The sequence below is a fragment of the Amblyomma maculatum genome, chromosome 9 (genome assembly GCF_055883805.1).
Source record: "Amblyomma maculatum isolate TAMU_Amacu chromosome 9, ASM5588380v1, whole genome shotgun sequence".
NCBI lineage: Eukaryota > Metazoa > Arthropoda > Arachnida > Ixodida > Ixodidae > Amblyomma > Amblyomma maculatum.
In genome coordinates, this window is record NC_139352.1 from 38,510,479 (window position 1) to 38,530,661 (window position 20,183).

Below are 20,183 nucleotides of genomic sequence, written 5' to 3' on the forward strand. Positions count from 1 at the left end.
AGCTTTTCTTAGCTCGGAAAACTTCCGCTGCGCCTTCGACAAAACCTTGTTCACTGCCGCAGTGCGTAACAATGAGCCTTCCACCTTTGCCACAGGGGTTTTGTAGACCAGTCTACAGTCCGGATCGATGTGCGTCGTGTGAAAATTGGATAGTGCAGTAACTCCACACTCAACGTCGCGTGTGACCGGCATTGACCCACGTTTCGTCGGGGAAAAATATTGGTATACCCTGGCGTCGCAGCTTCGTTATCTGACGCAGGTACCGGTTGCGACAGAGCACAATATGCGTCATTTCGTTTAACATTGCATTGCGAGAGCGCTTCTTGCATTGGAAGCCGAGTTTCTTCAGCATCCTCTGCATTGTCGCTGTTGACACAATCGGTAGCGAGTCGTCATTTGCGAAATGTACTACCACCTTTGCAATAGTTGGAATTTAGCCTCTCTGGAAAAAACTGTGCACCACCCTAAGCAGCACGCTCAGATCAAAATCGTCCAGCTTCTTCGTACGCTCGCGAACTCTTCCTCCAGCACGCTTTTCGGTGATAGCACTCAGCCCGCCTTCAACGCCTCCGTTGTCCACTGGTAGAGCGTACGCTCGCTCATCTGAGTGAGTTTTGTCGTCATCTTAATGAGCGAATTCGTACTTGAGCTGCACCCACGCTTCAAAAACAGTTAAAGCCAGCTGTTTCGCTTGCTTGGAAAAACGGCGCAATGTCGGTGTGCGGCACACAGGAGACACAATCTACTCGGCCGACGCCATATTGGAAAACAGAAACGCATCACTACGTAGCACCAAACCTCCTCGGCACTGTGTACGTACGGACTTTCTCTGGTAATTTATTCAGTGGTTGGAACACTCTCTACTATTTAAATCTACCAGTGCAATCTACGTTTAGAATTGCTGTGCTTGTTGATTTCTAATATCCCCACAATGCTCAAACATTTGAGAGACTATTTTTTGTGTTTCCGGCGCCCTGATTGGAAGAGAGAGCGGCACCTTTTGCAGTACTGCAAACACCTTGTGAGACGAAGTATTTATATTACATTCTAGCATCTCAAGTATTTTTCGTGCACTCTTTTTTAAATTATTCTAACCGTACTGCTAGCCCGTTTTCCGTTCTCATAAGTTCTTACCCAATCTGTGCAGAGGTTCCTTCCGCAGGCGGTGAACGCGGCCCGGTTCGCCAAGAACGCGCACTTCTCGCGCGTCCTGCAACACGTGAATGAGGCGGCCGAGTCGCTGTCCGTGGTACGTGCGCATGGCGCTACGCGGCGCTTCCTGGCGCGCTTTTGCCGTCTTACGGAAGCCTACCTGCGGTTGTGCCTTGCAAGCGTGGGCTGCGTCCGGCTCACGCGGGTCTTCGCCACCGTCTGCGGCTTGGCCGTCGTGGTTGTCACGCTCGCCTTCGCCGTCGGGCAAGAGTCCAGCAGCACCACGGGTCTGATGCTCAACTCGTCGCTCGCCGTGAGTGAACGCGTTCCGATAAAAGAAACGATGGAATGCCTTTGTTCCAGGAATGTTTTTTTTTTTCCGCTGCGGGAGTTCTAGATCTTTTTGGTTCATGGAAATCTCAACAGCGGTCAGTATGTGCCAAGGAACCCTCTCCCCGGCCATTCCTATTAGGCTACGTTGTTCGTGCAAGGAGCCGTCGCGTTTTTTCGCTTTATTAGTTTTCATTTTAAGCATTTCCGTTTGTTGTTTTTGGAAGTCAGCTTATTACATGCATAACGCTCTTTTATGAAACAAGAACACGTCTGAAGGACCAGATTGTATTTCTTTTGCGCGGTCGAGAGGTAGACCAGTTATAACTTGCGGATCCTCCAAAAGCTACCAGTAGTATTCCCACGTTTTGTGGAGCCTAGACTGAGAAGCCTTGATCTATTGCATGCTAGGAAGACTCTGTTGAGCACAAAGGAGAAATATCAAATACCATCCAAGACATTGAATCATTTCAAAAAATTGCTGCAGGTGTGGAGGCCCGGAAACGTAACGTAGATACGTAGTTTACAAGTGGTATGCAAGAGCGGCACATCATATTAAGCTGAGACATTTACAGTACACTACTTCAAGATTCAGTTTGAAGGCACATGACCTGAAAGGATTATTTATGGTCGTGTTTCAGCATTTCTTCGAGGTTAAGAAGTTTTGCTAACACGGGAGTGCACAGAATACTGCGCACACATTATATTTCGAACGCTATTGTTCTACCTTTCGAACAGTTGCTAACTCTGCGATTTTCACCAGATTGTGGCATGCAAAAACCTTAGATTAAATCTAATATATGGAATTCCAGATTTCTATGGTACCCGAAGTGCACTTGAATTACGCAGCTGGGGACATATGAGAACGCGGCCAGACCGGAGCAACGCGCTGCTGTTACATTTGAACTCTTGCAGAGCCTCGAGGCGTGTACGGAGATGCTAAGACCTAAGCAATACAAAGTATCACCAGAGAAAAATGAATACTGGCATTTGTTTCATTTCCGTAAATCGCAGAAAATGAGGGTAGAATATTGGTACGCGTACAAAAGACAAAACATCTTAGAACACGCGAGCTTAGCACTCCAGATATCAAATTCAGATACAAAAAACGCACCTGCCGCACGTACAGAAATGAAAATCGTAATAAGTGTGCTTGTATTCAGGCCGTTCTGAACCAGGTGTTACACCTAGACGTTGCATTCTAAGTTTGAAAAACGTCATGTGCGCACGACATAGTTGTTCCAGACAACCTTTGGGCCGTATGTAAAAAACTAAATCAGCGGCCTTCATTGTTGAGTGTGCGAGCCTCGATATTGATCGATTTCTCATGCCCTCACTTATTTCTATATCTGAATTTCTAACTTTCAAGGAATCTGTACCAAGGTAGTGATCAAAAATTTAAAGAGAGTTAAAAAAAAAAAACTGAGACTTCACTTTTTCGGGCCATCGCTGCCTTTCAATGCTTGTTAGACGTGTAAACAATAAAGCCAAACAATTAGAGGAATACACTATAGAGCGCAACGAACCCTTTAACGGATGCACATCGAAGTCGCATATTATGTCTCTGCGTCATGCTCTAAAGTTTATATCTGGCTGACAGGCTTCTACGGGAGCAAGGCAAAAACACTTCAATCCCACGTTAGAGATAAACAAAAAGCCTGGGGGGGGGGGGGGGGGGGGGGCACTTTGGCCGCCTTAAGTGCACTTACCGCGCCACTTCAACTGCCAATGACTGCCAATCACGACTGAGACCACATCATTATTTACTTCGTGCTTATCCGGACCGCTTCGTATGGAATCACTGGGCCGCTTGGGAGCCATTAGACTCACTTGATTGCAATTACACTTCTGGTACGTCTGGCGAAGGAGCGCCGTCGCAGCGCATACTCGCTCCGCCTACCGGTGCAGGTGACGTCACTTCTGCTATGCACTGCTGCGCGTGCGCTTTGGCGCCCCCACCTGTCGAAGAGGAGCGAGGAGGGTGTGCGCCGGTGCGGGGGTGGGGCGCAGCTGGCACTGTTCCAGCTTTTAGATGTAACGGACGACAGTCACCGCGAGTGTGATTGCTTAAAGGCTTTCGTTTTAAACTTCGAGCAGCTTCACGAGGGCTCACCCTCCAAGAGCCGCCTCCGATTTTTCCGGACGCAAAGATTGTGGCAACAATTAAGAAAAACGGGGCGTATTTTGTGAGTTCTTTTATCATTACATTTGCTCGGACGTTCACATGACGGCATCATCACACGGAAGCAATAACTGACGCGCCACAAGACAGAAGAAAGCATTTCCCTCCTTCGGCGATAAACAGTTGCACTCGCCGCGGGCGCCGAGCTCACCATTCCACTGCTTTATGCAGCCAGTGCTGAGCTGCGGATAGTAATGCTGCGTACTAATGCTGGATCATGTTTGTTGGTCTTTTCTACAGCGGTCAGAGAAGCCCTTGCTTAGTTATCATTCAGGTCATTCAAAGATAGTAAAATGTGACATTGCAGTGTCTTGTTTAAGTTCTGCTGTTACAAAATCATGTGTTCACGCTATAGATAGCAGTTTCAAACAACAGGTCCAAAGGTTAAGGTTAGCGGGCTTCCCGACGGATGTGATAATTCTAGCTAGCAATAAAATCATAAAGAAGATTAAGGATTTTGGTAGAGAGGATACACAGGTACATATCAATAGCGATAGAAAGAAGTATGCAGTGATCCCGTATATCCATCCGTTATCCCATAGGCTTAAGCAAATCAGCAGTAGATATGGAGCTAAAGTGCTATTGTCGGTTCCTAATAAGCTGGGCAAAATTTGTGCGGTTATTGTCAGAAGGGCTAGAGATCAGAAACAAAAAAGTAGAACAAGAAAAAGTCCGTGCCAAGTGGACCATTATTCGCGTTTTGTCGCATGTGAAGAAGGGGTTGTGTATCAAGTACCTTTAAAATGTGGGAAAAATTATATAGGGCAAACCGGCAAATGTATTAATACGCGCCTGCACCAACATAACACTTCTTTGAATAGTGCCCCTTCATCCAATTTGGCCCTTCATTATAGAGACTGTCGTTTGAATAAATCTCGTGGGTGAAATGTGCCTAGTAGGAAAAAATGCCTACCGCTTTTTAACAAAACCAAGATTAAGTTTAGACACAAAAATCAAATGACTAGAGAACTGTCAGAGAACATCCATAAGAACAGTGACACGTGCGTGAGCTCACCATCTGTAAGCATCCAAGATTGTGAGATTTTATATCTGGATACCTAGGAAAACTCTTTGAAGCGCATGTGCCTTTGGTTGTCTTCTGCGAGTATTTAATCTGTGTTCTTCGAATAAACTTTCAGTTGATAGTAGCGCCTGTCCTTGTCATTACTCTCTCGTTGTTGTTCTCCGTCGCAGCGCTCGTAATTTGCAATCATGTACCAACTAGCGCAATCTTCCGTATTATGCCACACAGTACGCTTGAGATAAAAAAGGCACAAGTTAAGGGCTTACTGCTTAAGCGAGTAGCAGCATGATTGGACGAGGAGAAGATTAGGAGCCCCTTGATTTTTTTGGTGGCATCCAGCGGGCTCTAGCTGTTCGTGCAAAGTGACGTAAATGTAAATGCTGGAGGGATGTTTTTATCACAGATAATATTGCGAAAAGTACACGCTACCATGGTAAACGCTCATAAGTGTAACTTCTTATTTTCTAGCAGTCATTGAGCAAATTTATGAACTATGTGGAAAATAAGCGGCAGATATGAGATTCAACTGGCATAGGGATGCAGTAGTCGAGTGGCGTTGCTATGGGCGACAAAGTGGTAATTTGCTATTGGTCAATGAGTTGTGTGCTATATTTGCAAGGCATATGAAAATGTATCTCTCTTCTGTCCATGGTGCTCCGTGGACTCGAATGTCACCCAAACAGAATGCTGTTAGAAGATTTTTGTGTAATAGAGCAAAATAGGCAAACATGTTCGGCTTACATTTCATTTAAGGGAATTGAAAAACCCCTTGCAGCTTGGGTAATAATTAGTTCTCTTTCTCAATAACAGCGTAGCTTTCAAATGAGATCACCTCTCTCTTCTGTTCCAGATCCCGATCATCATGACATCCTTGTGTACTGCGCTGTTGGGGGTGTCGCAGATCATGGTTGCCCTCGAGCGAGAACTGGAATACACAGAGCTGCCCGTTGAGGTAACGCGTGTGCTTCAAGCGACAATAGTATGCACTTAAGTAGCTTTCTCGTTATGCAATATAAGTCTAACCTCGCCATGGCACTCAGTATGAACACCGGTGGTGGAACATAGTTAACAACAGCGATATGATGAAGAAGTACAAATTGCCATTTTCTTCGCGTTTTGTTTGTCCTCTCTTCATTTGTTACATTGCAGCTATTTAGAGACATTGGAAATCTACGCAATTTTAATTTTGTAACCGTATTCTGTTTACACTATAGAAAAGGAAGCTTTCCGCTAATTTTCGACAGTTAACACACAAAGCGAAACAAACGTCAGATATTTAAGGGAATCCCCCAAGGTGGAGTAGATTTGCGTCCTGGATAGCTCACTTGATAGGGCGACTGCCCCTGAAAGGCGGTGGTCCCGGGTTTGATCCCCGGGCCAGGACGAATGTTTTGTTAACTACGATGTTTCTGACAAACCTGTATAGCTTTCATTTCTAGCTTTGTGGCTGAGTTTGGGTGGATGAAAATGAGTAATTAATCCCTTATTACAAAGCAGAATAATCGGTTGAAACGCAACCATCTTATCTCAAAGTTGCAAGCACTCATGTTAACTACCCTTCAGTAAGAAGCTTCCGCACTTGGGTACCACATCATTTCGAGTGTATGAGACGCCGGGCCATGAACTTTAATCTCGTAGACAAATGAAACACAATTAAGAAAATGAAGAAAACATTTATTCTCCGTATTTCCACAAGTTTCGCATAGCAGCAGTAAGATGCAGCCAGGTGCATTGCCAATGCCGCGTTTTCAGCTGCGATTCAGCTGGTAAAAACATCCTAAACCATCAATGAGCAGAAGTAGGCAACTTCTAGCATGGTACAGGGTCCGTGTGCACCTATATGTGGTAAAGGGCACATCGGGCTGACTGGGCTGTGTTTGAACGCAAGATGTACAGAGGAAGCCCTGATAGTAAGGCACCATTTAGGTTCGCCTCTGAAACGACTGGTGCCTGTGCATACATGTGAGCCTCTTCGAATATCTCAATACTTGTTTATGGTAAAAGGCACTACTTCCCTCAGAGATAACTCGAGAAGTTAGCGTGTGTAGCTTTTCTGTTCTGCTGCAAGGGTAAATTATGTTTAGGAGATCCGTTAAAAGTTCATTTTATATTTGCTATACCTTGAATATATCCTGCTATGTGGTAATTCTCTTGCGCCATAATGTGCGCTCAAAACACGAAATTGTCTATTTTTCGCACCACAAATTTTTCATAAATGGCTTCTTGCGGAAACAGTACACAGCAAAGGGAAAACGCATATTATTCTAAATTTTTGTAGCGCTTGAAACAATTTGGTTTGAAATTGTCGTGCCATTTAGGTACTTCGAATAAACGTTTATATACGCATTGAATTATAATAAAGGGCCGCTATTGCAAGATGCAAAAATATTTCACACTGCAATGATCCACTCGTAACAGCAATATCCGCTCCATCTTTAGAAAAAAAAATTTTTATTCTACTTCTTCATAGAGCCACAAGTAGAACAAATGTAAACAAACATTTTACGTAGGCTTTTACGCTTTCTCTGTACCTAATTTTGATGTTACAGCAAGCTTATTGTCTGTTATACTGATTCATTGTATAAATCTATCCAATTTGAGATATTTTTACGGGCATATGCTAATTTGATGGGGCGACTGCTGTTGGGTATGTACTGTAGAAATATATAAATAGAAAGCAAACACGCTAGAAATTTCCCGCCAGTAGCTACGCTATGCCAACTGCGACAAAAAAACGCAAAAGCAATAAAATACATCGGATCACCTTACATACCAGTGTACTCTAAAATCGATATAATCTATCCAGCGTAAAAGAGGTCACTATCGGCCTTGGAGTTGGCTTGTTCGGGCTGAATCTCTAATAAGGTGGAATTAAGTGGTTATTTTAGTTTCACACTATAGTTTTGTTTGCACACTCACTTGATTCGGCCAGAGATAATAAATTCTTCCAGTCAGGAAAAACGACCAATACGAACTGTAGTTTTACAACATTGAAGCCATCTGGCGCTCACCAGAGAGGTAAAGTTCTACCAAAAATACCTCACAGGTTACGGTGGTGCAGTACACGTTATTCTAATGAGCATTAGATTGCGTCATCAAGACTACTGCGCCCGCGGTACTAGTGGTCGGTACCTTGCGCATACAGTCTTTCACTGGACTGAATGTCTTCCTGCCGTACAGACGCGACAACAAGCTATATCGACCCATTAGGGAAGTAGGTTATCGCGTAAATGTATATATAAAGATCACTGCATACGCTAAGAACTCTCAAATGTCCCGTTAGTTTTGGTTAAAATCATCATAATGTACTTCCATCGAAGCACATTAGGATGGTTTTAACCGAAGTTAACGTGACAGTCGAGAGTTCTACGCTTGTGTAAGGAGCCTTACATATACATGTACGCAATAACTACGTCCTTGAGTTTACACTAAAACGTGAGGTCGTTCAGGGTGCATACGTGCGGAAATCCCCTACAGCTTCCGCCTACCGCGCGCACCTCTACCGTGAGCAGTTGACCGCCCGTCACCGCAACAGAAAGCCTTTCTCGCTGTCTATTAATATAGTGTCAATTGTGACGCGCGCCTACTGAACGCCACCAAATTATTCTAAAGCAGAAACATTTTCAAGGTGTCTGCTTTCGGCAATTGTGTAAGCACGGGTTTTATTGTATTTTTTGAATGGTGCTCTTTATAGCGCTTTAACTTCGAGCTAATCGACACATTTATTTAGTCGAACGTAGGGACGATGCGGGCGCAGTGATAATGCGAGTAATGAGAGAGCATGCACTGGTCTGTACGTAACTCAGCTTGTCTGCCGGTGTACGCCCGTTGCTGCGTATGTTGCGGGATGCGTTGACAGTATGGCGGCGCACTGGCTGCCCGCTTCGGAAAGAATACACCTCGCCCCTACTTTCTCCGATGCGACAGCTCGCATTAAATGGTGGCGTTCCCTTCTTTTACACTCACTCCAGCCAACACGACAAAGTATAAGCTACAAATATTGCTCGTTTTATAAATAACTTCGTGTATTTTAAGCTGGTGGGCTTATATTTAAGCTGTGTATGTGATCGTCAATAGCAAGGACATGCATTCTCAAGCTGCTTGTCGGCCGTTTCATTTTCATCACCGTAGTTTTTCTTCCCATAAAGAAAGTTGATAATGCGATTGTTGTTCTCATCAGGAATCACAGATGAAAGTTTTTTTCTATACTAGCACGAATGTGGACTTATTGTCACTAGATGGCTCCACCGTGCACGCCGTATCTGGCTGACGCTGCAGCATGGTCAACTACAAGTGTCGTGTTCGCGTCGATCGTGCCGCACGCAACCCAATGAGCGATATGTATAAGCACATTTACGGCGTACGCTCAAATAAATGCGTCTAAATCCTCGCTGCGTGCCAATATTTCTTGTGTTTTAACAATACTGGTGTTGTTATCGCAGTCACAACAAGCCAAATCGCTGCACTAGAAAGTGCTTTTGTGTAACCTGTTATTGAGAGCATTGGGTTCGGCTATAGGAACGTATTCAAGAAACCTCTTACGTTTCTTCGTTTCGCACGCCACAGTGACAGAGGCTTTGTTAGGACAGTCTTTTCTTCGTGATGTTCGGAAATGAACGGAAAAAGGCGGGTGAAACTTTACCTGTTAAATCTCTGGGCAATAAAAATATCTAGCAGGTAAAGTTGAGGATAAACTTTGTCTCGTGTTGTCGTTCTTTCTTGCCCGGACGAACAGTGATTATTTACCTCGTTCTGTACATTGACAGTTGCCCGGAGGCCCTGTGATTTTTTCACCTCGTCCTATACATTATTCTTGGGCTCCAAGATTACCTCGAAAGGAGACTGCAGCCATGAAATTAGGAGACGCCTGCTTTTCGGAAAGACAGCCATGACTAGCATTGACCGACTAGTTAAGAGCAGAGACATTAGTCTGCCAACCAAGATCCGTATAACTCGTGCTATGGTCTTTCCAGTTGTGATGTATGGATGCGAGAGTTGGACTGTGAAAAAGGCTGACCGCCGAAGAATTGACGCGTTTGAATTGTGGTGCTGGCGAAGACTGTTGAGAGTTTCTTGGACTGCCAGAAGATCAAATCAGTCGATATTGTCGACCATAAACCCTGACTGCTCATTCGAGGGTCAAATTCTAAAGTTAAAGCTCAGCTACTTTGGTCATCTGATGAGAAGAGAGGAGTCGCTGGAGAAAGATTTGATGTTGGGAAAAGTTGAGGGTTGCCGGAGAAGAGGTAGGCAGCGAACGCGATCGTTAGATGGCGTCCTCGAGGCACTGCAGATGAAGTTATGTGATGCTAGGAAGATAGAGACCGGAAAGCGTGGCGTGACATGGTCCATAGGGTCACGAAGAGTCGGACACGACTGAACGACTGAACTGAACTGAACCTATACATTATAACAATGGAATTGCCACTAACGTGCTTTCTTCTCTAATAACGCAGGAAGACATGGAGGATGGCAAGCAGGGTTCGCGAAGGACAACGTCCCATGAAGCAAAATCGAGCTTCCAAATGAGCTGGCCCACGGAGGGTCGCATCGAGTTCCAGGACTTTTGTGCATCGTACAAGCCCGCCAAGCTCGACGACTGCCTCAGCCACATTACCTTCACTGTCCAGCCGTGCGAAAAGGTAACTCCTTAGCCGTGAATTATCTGTACTTGCTCTGCGCGGTCGTGATGTGCCCCACTGTACACTACAGCCCTTTTCCTGTGTGATCTTCTTTTATTCTTCGTTTCTGCTCGGTGCTTTTATACCCTTTGTAGGCCCGTGGTAGATTTGTTGGCGAGTGCTGACGGCAGGATAGGCTTTTTTTTTTTTTCAGCCGGAAGGTGTTCGCCGCTGCGTGTCATGGAGTGTGCTTATCTGTTTAGAAGAACTAGCGGAGGTTCTGACTCACGTACATTAATGTGAAGCACAAATGACAGAGAGTAACATTGATGAAACCAGCAGGATTTCACAAATACCTAGTGTGTAGAATAGCGAACACATTTCAGCGCGCCTCTTGTATGCTGCGCTCGATGCCGTCAGTACTCCGCCGACATGCAAAGCTTTTGTGGCCTGAGAGCCCGAGCTCGATTGGCCTAAGTCATTGATTTTCTAATCAAAGAATTTTCTGTTTTCACGACTAGTACTCGGGTGAAGAGGGAATCCTTACGAATATTCAAGAAGTTTAGCGACCCATAGCAACTGAATTATCCTCCTTTCTTTATGCTTACTGAGATTTCCGAGCTCCTGCACATAACAAAATAGGGCTAAAGCGGAATTTTGGATCCTGCTAATGGAATTCGAGGAAGAAAATAAAAGTAGGTGTTGTCGATCATTCAAGTGAATGCGCGAGATAAGGACGATCAACGGAATACGCAGGTTTAGTTGGCAGAGCACAGGGCTAGTTGTAGAAATATGTGAGAGGTGTTTATCCTGCACTGGGACTGGCGAAGTTGTTGTTTTAGATAATGATCATAAGTTTTTGTTTCAACCAAGAACATCACTGAGCCGTATGGGACTGCCTAGGCCTACCGAGGGGGTATTAATAAAACCAGTGATTACGGAACAAGAATGTGGAAGAGGTATTAAGCTGCTTTTGGTTTTCTCTCCATGTCTTCCAACTTACACAAGCTAAGCATTTCTGCCGTAAGGGGTCTAGTTAAGCGGCAGCCACTACCTGCGGAGAGGATTACACATGTAAAATTACCGAGAAAATACGAATGCTTGCAATTCGCAACAATTCATTCAAGTGGTCAGAATTAGATGCTGTAATTGAAGCATATATTTCTAGAAAGGATTTGCAACGCGTAGGCTAAACTGGCAATCGTATCCCCTACCTGCAGCACTGTTCAACCGCCTTGTTTTGCTTTCTTGCGTTTACAAGCTAGGATATTTCCATGTATTTAAGGGAGCATCAATGTAGATGGCTTAGCTATTGGTGTCCAGATGAGCTGGGCATGTCCTTAATTTTGCATCATGCAAATGTGCTAGGAGATATCCGGAGCACATTTTATACTCTGCTGCTTCTACGTCGCGCGCACGGAATACACTTTTATGCCAGCCCCAAGCATGCCCTAACCCTGGTGCAGCAGCATGATTGGTTATTGCCTGCTTTCACCGCACATTTCAAGGAGGCAGTAGTACGCCGCCTGCAAGACTGACGCAACGAACTTCCAAGAATTTGTACGCAGGCCGCGAGCTCGTGCCGGCAGTTTCACTGAGCCTTACTTTTTCTCAGCTGCGCCTAATGCTGCCGTCTGAAGCCAAAATTTCGGGATTTCAGGAACGAACAGCTGTCGCTTCAACAGACTGGTATGCAGTGAGTGGTAATAGTTGGCAGGTGGCATCGTTATGCATTGACTGGTCATCGGCCACTTTGACGTCACGAGATTAAATGAACACTTTCCTGAGCTGCCAGGCACTGTTTACCCGGGCTTCGCTTCCGAGATTGGGGGATGAGATTGGAATTAAGCCTTCTGATACCCTTGAATCCCACTGTAGATATTCTGCAGATAGGAGTGGTTAAATCGGGGCTTTGTATCTATACCGGGTGATCTTTTAAATAATGTAGTATTGGCGACTCTAGACTAGTGAGTAAGTGCGTGATAAAAGAGGTACACGCTTGCAGATTAGTAATTAGGAGCGTAGCAATGCACTAGCACGCTGGCGAGGATACGCCAGGGTGACGAGAGTTATTAGCACGGTCGTATCATAGCCTTAAAGATGCAGTTCAGATATCGCCCCGAATTATTTTTAAGGTCAAGGGGGAGCCGTAATTAACATCGGTGAAATCATAAACTTCTGGTTGCAGCGCGAGCGTACTAAATATGGAAACATTTGGTATTTCGAGAGAAGTCGTGAGAAAAACAGTGCACTAAAGCTCAGCCTGTGTAGGTAGGCATTGTGGGTCGCACTGGCGCCGGCAAGTCTTCCCTTGTGCTGGCACTGCTGCGAGTGCTGAAGGCCACCCAAGGCCGCATCCTGGTCGACGGAGTCGACATCGCCTCGGTGCCGTTGCGAAGGCTACGCACAGCCATCACCGTCATTCCGCAAGTAAGTCTCGGCAACTGAGCCACCAGTCATACAACCACTGGACGAGTAAGCAATACTTCGTCTCAAATCTTCTGCACTAGAGAGAAACAAAGTATCCTGAAGACAATTCGAGCAGTTTACCATGGAAAACACATGTCCTTTCTTTGCCTGCTGCCACAGGCGCCGATAGTAGACGCGGACAGTGAATATGACAAATGACGTGAGAATTGATGCTATGAAAGGAAAACACTATTCGACAAGCAGTACAGCTAACACATGTATGTCAGAACGAGCCAACCTAACTCCGGCACCCAACTCTTTTAGTTAATTATCCAGCTATGATTCCTAAAGGATTAAAAAGAAGATCGCTGTTGAAAACATAAAATACCAGCTTCAGACAGCATGTGCCTTGGCTTTAAATACAAAAAGAAATGCAAGAAAAAGAACTTGCTGAGAAGCAGGGAATAAAACAATTAAGAATAGTATCCTTAGAATGCAAACGAAAGCTGCAGAACCAAAGAGGATTTGGTAAATATAGACGAAGTCAAGCATGGCGGGTATGTAGAAGAAAAACGTTTACCGGGGTATATTGAAGTCTCCTTACGTGCGAAAATGCGAAAGCGTCGCGCGTTTCATGATAAGTAATTTTTTTATCAACACCGCTGATTGGTCCTTGATTGGTATATCCTGTATGTGTATCGGCAAGGCGCAAGTTACACTCAAAATACAACTGATGAAAGCGGTTCCCATAGCGTAGTCAATGCGAACTACTGCTCCATTTAGGCAACGCGCTTTTTTAAGGCCTTGTACACATTGCTTGATGTGCTTTGACACAGGAGGGATTTTTCTTGCCGCCCAGGACCCGTGCCTGGTAGACGGCAGCTTGCGTGCTAACCTCGATCCCCGCGAACGACACTCGGACGAGGAGCTCTGGGGTGTGCTGCAGCAGGCGCACATGGCGACCTTCGTGCGTCTACACCCGGATGGGCTCCTGCTGCGCACGGGGCCCGGAGGCGAATGCCTAAGGTGCTCCGCTTTCTCTGCTTTACAAAACCTTTGCAGTTTCTGGACATAACACGACTAATTATGTCTGCATGACGCACGTTCATCGGGTAAAAGATCGCACTGTGGGTCAAATTGAAGCTCGCTTGTGTTAACGGAGTAACGCTTCTTAGAATGAAAAACCTTCTTATACAGAAAGCGATGTTGCGCTGGCAAGACAATGTTGAACATCATTAAGGTATTTGGGCAGCACGAAAGTCATGATTCTCTCTTAAGCTAGACTCGCGTACTCTCGTTCAGTCTTCATGTCACTTAATTCAAATTAGACAATAATTTTCTAATGACTTTTTTTACGTGCTCTAAACCTATCATATAGCCAGAAAGAGCCATGGAATCTAATGGTATATAGACAACAGAAAGCTTTAGAAGTTCTGCTCACTGCGCCATAAGTGGCTGCTAACCAGATACCCGCACGTGACATTCGAGGAATTCTAAGTTGCTCTTTTAAGGGGCTATTGGACTGCTGTCCAGGTTCTAGAATACAGCGTATGACAATAATGACCAAGTCACTAATGCACATAGCCCGTCTACGTTTTAAAGTTGATTTGGCTATCTCAGGAGAGCGATGAAGGGGGTCTTGGTAAAACAATGCATGACCCTTTGTTCCAAAATAAGAGTATGTCGCGAGAACGTGAAAGGATCCCTTCCGCTGGCTTCCCTATCTGATCTTTTGCGTACATCCAACTTACTACTCGTATATTCCTTAATTCCTATTTTTCTGGATCTGTTTTGTCACACACTCGTTCCTACATAATTGCAAGCTGCCACGTTTACTGGAAAACTATACCTGACGTAGATATGCCGCCTTAATCCACAAAACTTCATTCGGTGCCGCTACAGCTCTCTCATAGCGACAGTCGCATGAACCCCACACCGCGAATAGAGGTGAAAGCGATTCCTCCGAACATCACAAAAATAGCTGTAGCTGGGAAATAAAGTTGTGGTTCGAAATGCTTTCGCCAGAGTGAAACAAACACTAGTATCGCGTCCTCACAGTGTGGGCCAGCGTCAGCTGGTGTGCCTGGCTCGTGCCCTGCTGCGGAAGCCGCGCATCCTGGTCCTGGACGAGGCAACCTCGCAGATGGACGGAGACACGGACAACCTCATCCAGGTTACGCTGAGAGAAAGCTTCGCGAACAGCACCGTACTCACAGTGGCACACAGGATACACACGGTGCTTGACTACGACAGGTATGTAGAAATATACCGCCGAATTTCGGGGACATCACTCCAAGAGGGCAACCTTTTTTTATCCTCCCCAAAAGCCTGTTCTTCTGCCAGGTTGCGCTGGATCATTCCCTTCAGATTGGCATCCTCACGGCGCACTCTTGATTGTTTCAGTCCTCAGCCGCCTTCAATCAACAAAAGGGCAATCCAGACCTTCTTTCTCATTGACCACATTGACCACCTTTTCGTTTCTCGAAATCATTTTTCATTTAGTCAATCGAAATTATTTGATATTGAAGAAAAAGGTTCCAAAGCTGTAGTTGTGCATGCAGCACATGTTAAGAACAGCAGTACTGTTGCAACACTCTGGCAGCACAGTAGAAATAAGTTTTATGTATCCCAATCCAGTGTATAAAAGCTTCACCTAAGTTGAAATCATGCTGTATTGTATTATCGCATCATACGTTAACGTAACAGTGCCTACGAACGAGGCTTACTATTTCACATTTCTATTTCCAACAACAGCTTAGAAGGTGTTTCAGGAAAGATTTCAAGTAATTTTGAGAATTGTGTATTAGAGGTAGAAATATTTGCAAGAAACGACTCACCACATAGCGGACATAATATGCTGCAGAGCTCATCATCTTATACAAAATATAAATAAACCGCCGTAAAAAGTTTAACTATTGAAGAAAACCTTGTATGAACAATGCCATATAGCTTTTTCGAACGACTAAAAAAAATTTCTAATGTTCTGCTGCGCCATGGAGGAAGGAAACAACTTTAGGAGAGGCCTTTGCCCTTAATGCATTGGAGAAAGTGTGGCGGAAGTGAAGTCAAAATTTAGGGTTAGCCAAGTCGGGCCATTAGCAACGGCGACGTTGTTGCTATGAAAACTCGGGCCACTAGCAACAGCGTTGCTAAGGGTCCTAGTTCCGTGAGCGTCGCGGAGAAAGAGATAGCGGAGGGTAAAGGAGGAGAAGAGACGTTGCGGCGTTCGGTGGCGGAGCGGCCGCGCCGGCTTCGCAGAAATGACGTCAGGGCCTCTCCAAATTTATTTCCTTCCTCCATGTGCTGCGCGATGTAACCAGTTGCTTTTTTATTCCTACTGTACTCGAACAGCGCTCAGGACACGCGCAGGAAGCTCGGTAATGAGGCGATTTTCGGTGACGACGTGATGCAGTAGTAACTGCGCAAATTCGAGTCGCCTGTTGTAGTGTGACGTGTCATGCACTTTCTTCCGCTCCGTCGCTCTCATGCAGCTGGTAATGATTGCCTTTCCAGTGCGCCAAGCTGCGAGACAAAACAGTGTGCCAGAACTCCGAAAGCGAAATGGAGCACGGGCCTGTGGAAAAAGTGCTCTCCGCTGCTCGCGCTGATAATCAGGCGAACACCAAGTGTGAAGGTGCTGGGCTTTAGGCAAATGTTTTTATTCATTTTAAAACCTTTGAACGTCCTATTGGAACTAACTGGCCACCAAAAGAACTGAAAAGCTAGTTACAGTGGTTCAGTTAATAACCTAGATAATAAAACAAATTTTGCAGCAGGTTGTTTCCATCACAACGGAACCTTTGTTCTGAAAATATTTCTTTTTGTATCTTGAATCCACCATTTCCTAATTACTTGCAGGTGTTCCAAAACACCTCTACAAATGCTGTTATCCCTGTTTGTGAGTGATGAAGCAAGTGAACTACACATAAATAAACAAACTGGAACCAATTCTTTCATTGCACAAATAAAAGTGCCATATAAGTAGGGCCCGCGTTGATATTAGCTCAATATTGTTAAACGGTCTATTTTTCGGAAACTCCGACGTCGACGCTGTTCAGCTTTCGGCGCTTGCTCAAAACATCACGAGCACTCCTCGGGCAGGTAATAGTTAATAGCTTGCCTTGGGCAGGCAATAGGCAATAGTTGACAGTTAATAGCTAGTAATAGTAGGAACTGATTCGACGGCGAAATTTGTTAGTTCACAGGGCCACATGACGAGGACTAGTTGGCACACGCTTCAAATTCTAATTCTTGTATCAGACAAGAGGGCGAGAGAAGAGTCGAACTGTCAGGGAAGGTTGAATACTGAATCAGACTGGCAACTCCTAGCCACGCTAGCACGTCCAAATGGCTTGATCAAAGTAGCTCTTTACATCTACGCCGGTTGTTTTCACAGTATGGCAGTCTTGAACTAAAGGTGGATGAGTGTGTGCTACACAATAGAGTTATCTGTCCGATGCAAAAGTTTGCAGGATCTCCACCACGTTGTGGAGCCTTAGAAAACTGTATTGCTGCGCCGTCTGCCGTAATTGCGCAGATAACGAGGCTAAAGGAAATTGCTTTTGGGAGCATGCTTTGCGCACGCCCGTCCTTTATTTGCTATCAAGCATGCCTCGTCGCTTGCTTCTCCTTGACATGCTTATCAGAGTCACGGAAGCCGCTGTGTCTCTGTGTTACATTCGCTGTCGGTCTATTTTTTCAGGCGTGATGGATGGAGTTTGCCGGCGCCTTTCGCATTGCGCCCTGTGCAACGATAGTGACACACGGACTCAGCGCTCCCGAGGAGCCAGCGACGAGGCAGGCTTGATGGCGAAGGCAGAACAGGCGTTCGCAAAGCGTGCTTTAGACGCATCATTTGGTGGCCTCATAATCGGCCGCAGTTACGCATATGTCGCAGTAATGTTGGAGATTCCGCAAACGTTTGGTACTGACAGTACAAGTTAAGATATGACTGATTAAGCAACTACCAAAGTGCATGAATGACAATGAGGATATAGAAGGGGAACTGGCGCATGGCGCCATAAATAACATAGTGTCGTACGCTCGAAGAAGGCAAAGTGTATAATTCCTTATACCGAAAATATGTCCTAAAATTTAGGTACATGATGTTATTTTAAATGTGCTGAGTGTGATAAGAAAAAATATGAGCCCCTTATGGCCCACTTCTCTACCTCCGTCGTCGCCTGTTGCCGCTTACGCCACGCTTGTACAACCGCCAAATACATCATTTTCAGCGACATACTCCCTTGCTCGCTCTCTCTCCACAAGCGGTGATGTTCTACTACGTTAGACACACGTGGCCGGTGATTCTGACTTCGTTCCAGCTGAACTGAACTGTTTAGACATCTTTGTTTAAAATATTGAATATAGTTTACACGAAGCAAGTGTTGTTGGTCTGCATTGAAGGGGTCTCATGCAGCCGCAGCGTGACGACGCCTGGGGACGCCGGATGTCTGCTCCAAGGAGGTTTTACTGTTATCTCATAATACGCCAAGAAAAATAAAATAATAAAAAGTCCGATAGAAGTAGCAGTTTAGACAGGTTGTCCAAGTAGAGTAATACTTTTACGAATCGTCCAGTGACGCTCAAACCACGAGATCTGAAGAGATCGCTCTGTACCATTATTTTTACATGCAGTCATATGCAGCTCTGTTGGATGCGTTGGAGGCTTCCTGCAGTGACCGAAAATGTAGCCTCATCGGATGGCAGCTACTGATAATTAAAAAAAAGATATCTTGAAGAACAGCACATTCGTAGTGTCCGTGGTCATTCACCATTATCACTGTCGAAAAAAAAGAGTCCAATATTTGGCTCAGATAAATCCTTACTGAAAATGTCTCTTGCCATTCTTGAACGCTCCTTTTATTTTTTTTTTATTACGGGCGGGCCACACATTTATTACCACAAAAATTTAACCATGTTAAAGTACCTTTCAATCGGACAAATTTTATTTTATAATTAGCTGTATACCCGCGCGCCCTCTAGCCTATCGTTGTGTTTCATTTATTCACTACATTTTCTTTTGACTAAAAGAACAAAGCTTTCCCTTATTTCTAAAAGAAAACATTCTAAGCACTGTAGTTTGACACTGGCTAAGCCACTTAAATTTTGGAGCACTGAGGCATTATACTGTGCAGAAGTATGCACCATTAGTAAATAGCAGAAGGAGGCATCGGTGGGAAAACATCTCATTTTCAGGAGCACAGCTCAGGGCTCACTTCAGAGTAACACAGGTTATCCTCAGGTATTTTCAAAAGCGGTGCAGCTCACAATACACCAAGAAGCGGGCAAATACACTGAAACATAAATACCTGATACAAAATAGAAGCCGCTCTAGCAATGTTTACATCCTTGGAAGGAAAGTGGTCGTTGGAGCCAAGAGCGGCTAATAGAGCATGATATATTGCATGAAAATACTACATGGAGGAAGGGAACACAGAAAAACCACGAGCAAACAATACAGGCATGGTAGGTGTGGTGCCACACCTAGACGTACTTGCCCCCCCCCCCCCCCCCCTGCCCGGTTTAGTGGTAACTGTCACTGTGCCGGCAAGATAGGAGAGCAACAAGCAGAGTTATAATTTGTAACTCCGCCCTGCCATTTCACCAGGTGACGCTTTTGTGCAAACATTGGCTGTTCAAATAGAGCCTTCCTGCCGGGGAATTTAAGTTAGAGATCAGCGGTTTTGGTAGAGTTCATGATGTGGGCTTTACAAGAACTCGGACTGCGCAAGTGGCTTTTAACGGTCACGCGCTTTCGCTTCTAATCTTGTTCCTCTCCACTTGATTATTATGCTTCAGCTTTGAATAGTAGCTAGAAAAACATCTTACATCTTTCCCTCGCGAGTGTTGTGAGGCAGCTGGCACGCTGTTTTCTCTCCAGGGATTCTTTCGTTACAATTGGAGACTCTGTATACTACATTTTATATATTTCTGGTGCTTATTACATCTTCCTAAATTGGAATATTTTTATTTCAGAATACTCGTGATGAGCGACGGAAAAGTTTTGGAGTTTGGACGCGTGCAAGATCTGCTCCGGGACACGAGCTCAGCGTTTTTTACGATGGCACAAAGTGCTTCACTGCCACAAAACCATAAAAACGGCTCCTCTGAGGAAGACGTCACGAAAATAGAATTTACCAAACTTTGAACAACGATGACTCATTTAGGGAATAAAGAGACTCATTGCAATAAATGGGTGACAACTTCTATGAACATCACATTTTAAGACAACGTTAAGAGTGTCGCACTGAATTCGTCGGCATTCTTGCAAAAAAGATAGCTAACATGAAAAGGTAAACGCGCTCGCCAAAGGAGGCATCAAGGAGCAGTTCGATCCCCGCCGCGAGCATTAAAAGCGCGTTTAACAGTTTATGCTATGAAATAATGGCAAAAACTTTGCCGTCTATCGACAAGAGAAATAAATGATGACGAAATTTTTGAAGCGCAAATCTAAACTTTTTTT

At 44.9% G+C, this 20,183-nt stretch overlaps 1 protein-coding gene across 1 annotated transcript in view; it reads left to right on the forward strand.

The window, feature by feature from the left end:
* Positions 1 to 19,957, forward strand: part of LOC146178878 (ATP-binding cassette sub-family C member 3-like) — a 60,672-nt gene extending 40,715 nt beyond the window's left edge. The window contains exons 14-20 of the mRNA XM_084580060.1: positions 1,148 to 1,465; positions 5,539 to 5,640; positions 10,145 to 10,330; positions 12,581 to 12,739; positions 13,578 to 13,744; positions 14,777 to 14,971; positions 19,697 to 19,957. Coding sequence (XP_084436186.1) covers positions 1,148 to 1,465; positions 5,539 to 5,640; positions 10,145 to 10,330; positions 12,581 to 12,739; positions 13,578 to 13,744; positions 14,777 to 14,971; positions 19,697 to 19,868 — 1,299 coding nt within the window. The 3' untranslated portion in view covers positions 19,869 to 19,957. The remainder of the gene's footprint in view (positions 1 to 1,147; positions 1,466 to 5,538; positions 5,641 to 10,144; positions 10,331 to 12,580; positions 12,740 to 13,577; positions 13,745 to 14,776; positions 14,972 to 19,696) is intronic.
* Positions 19,958 to 20,183: the final 226 nt, after the last annotated feature.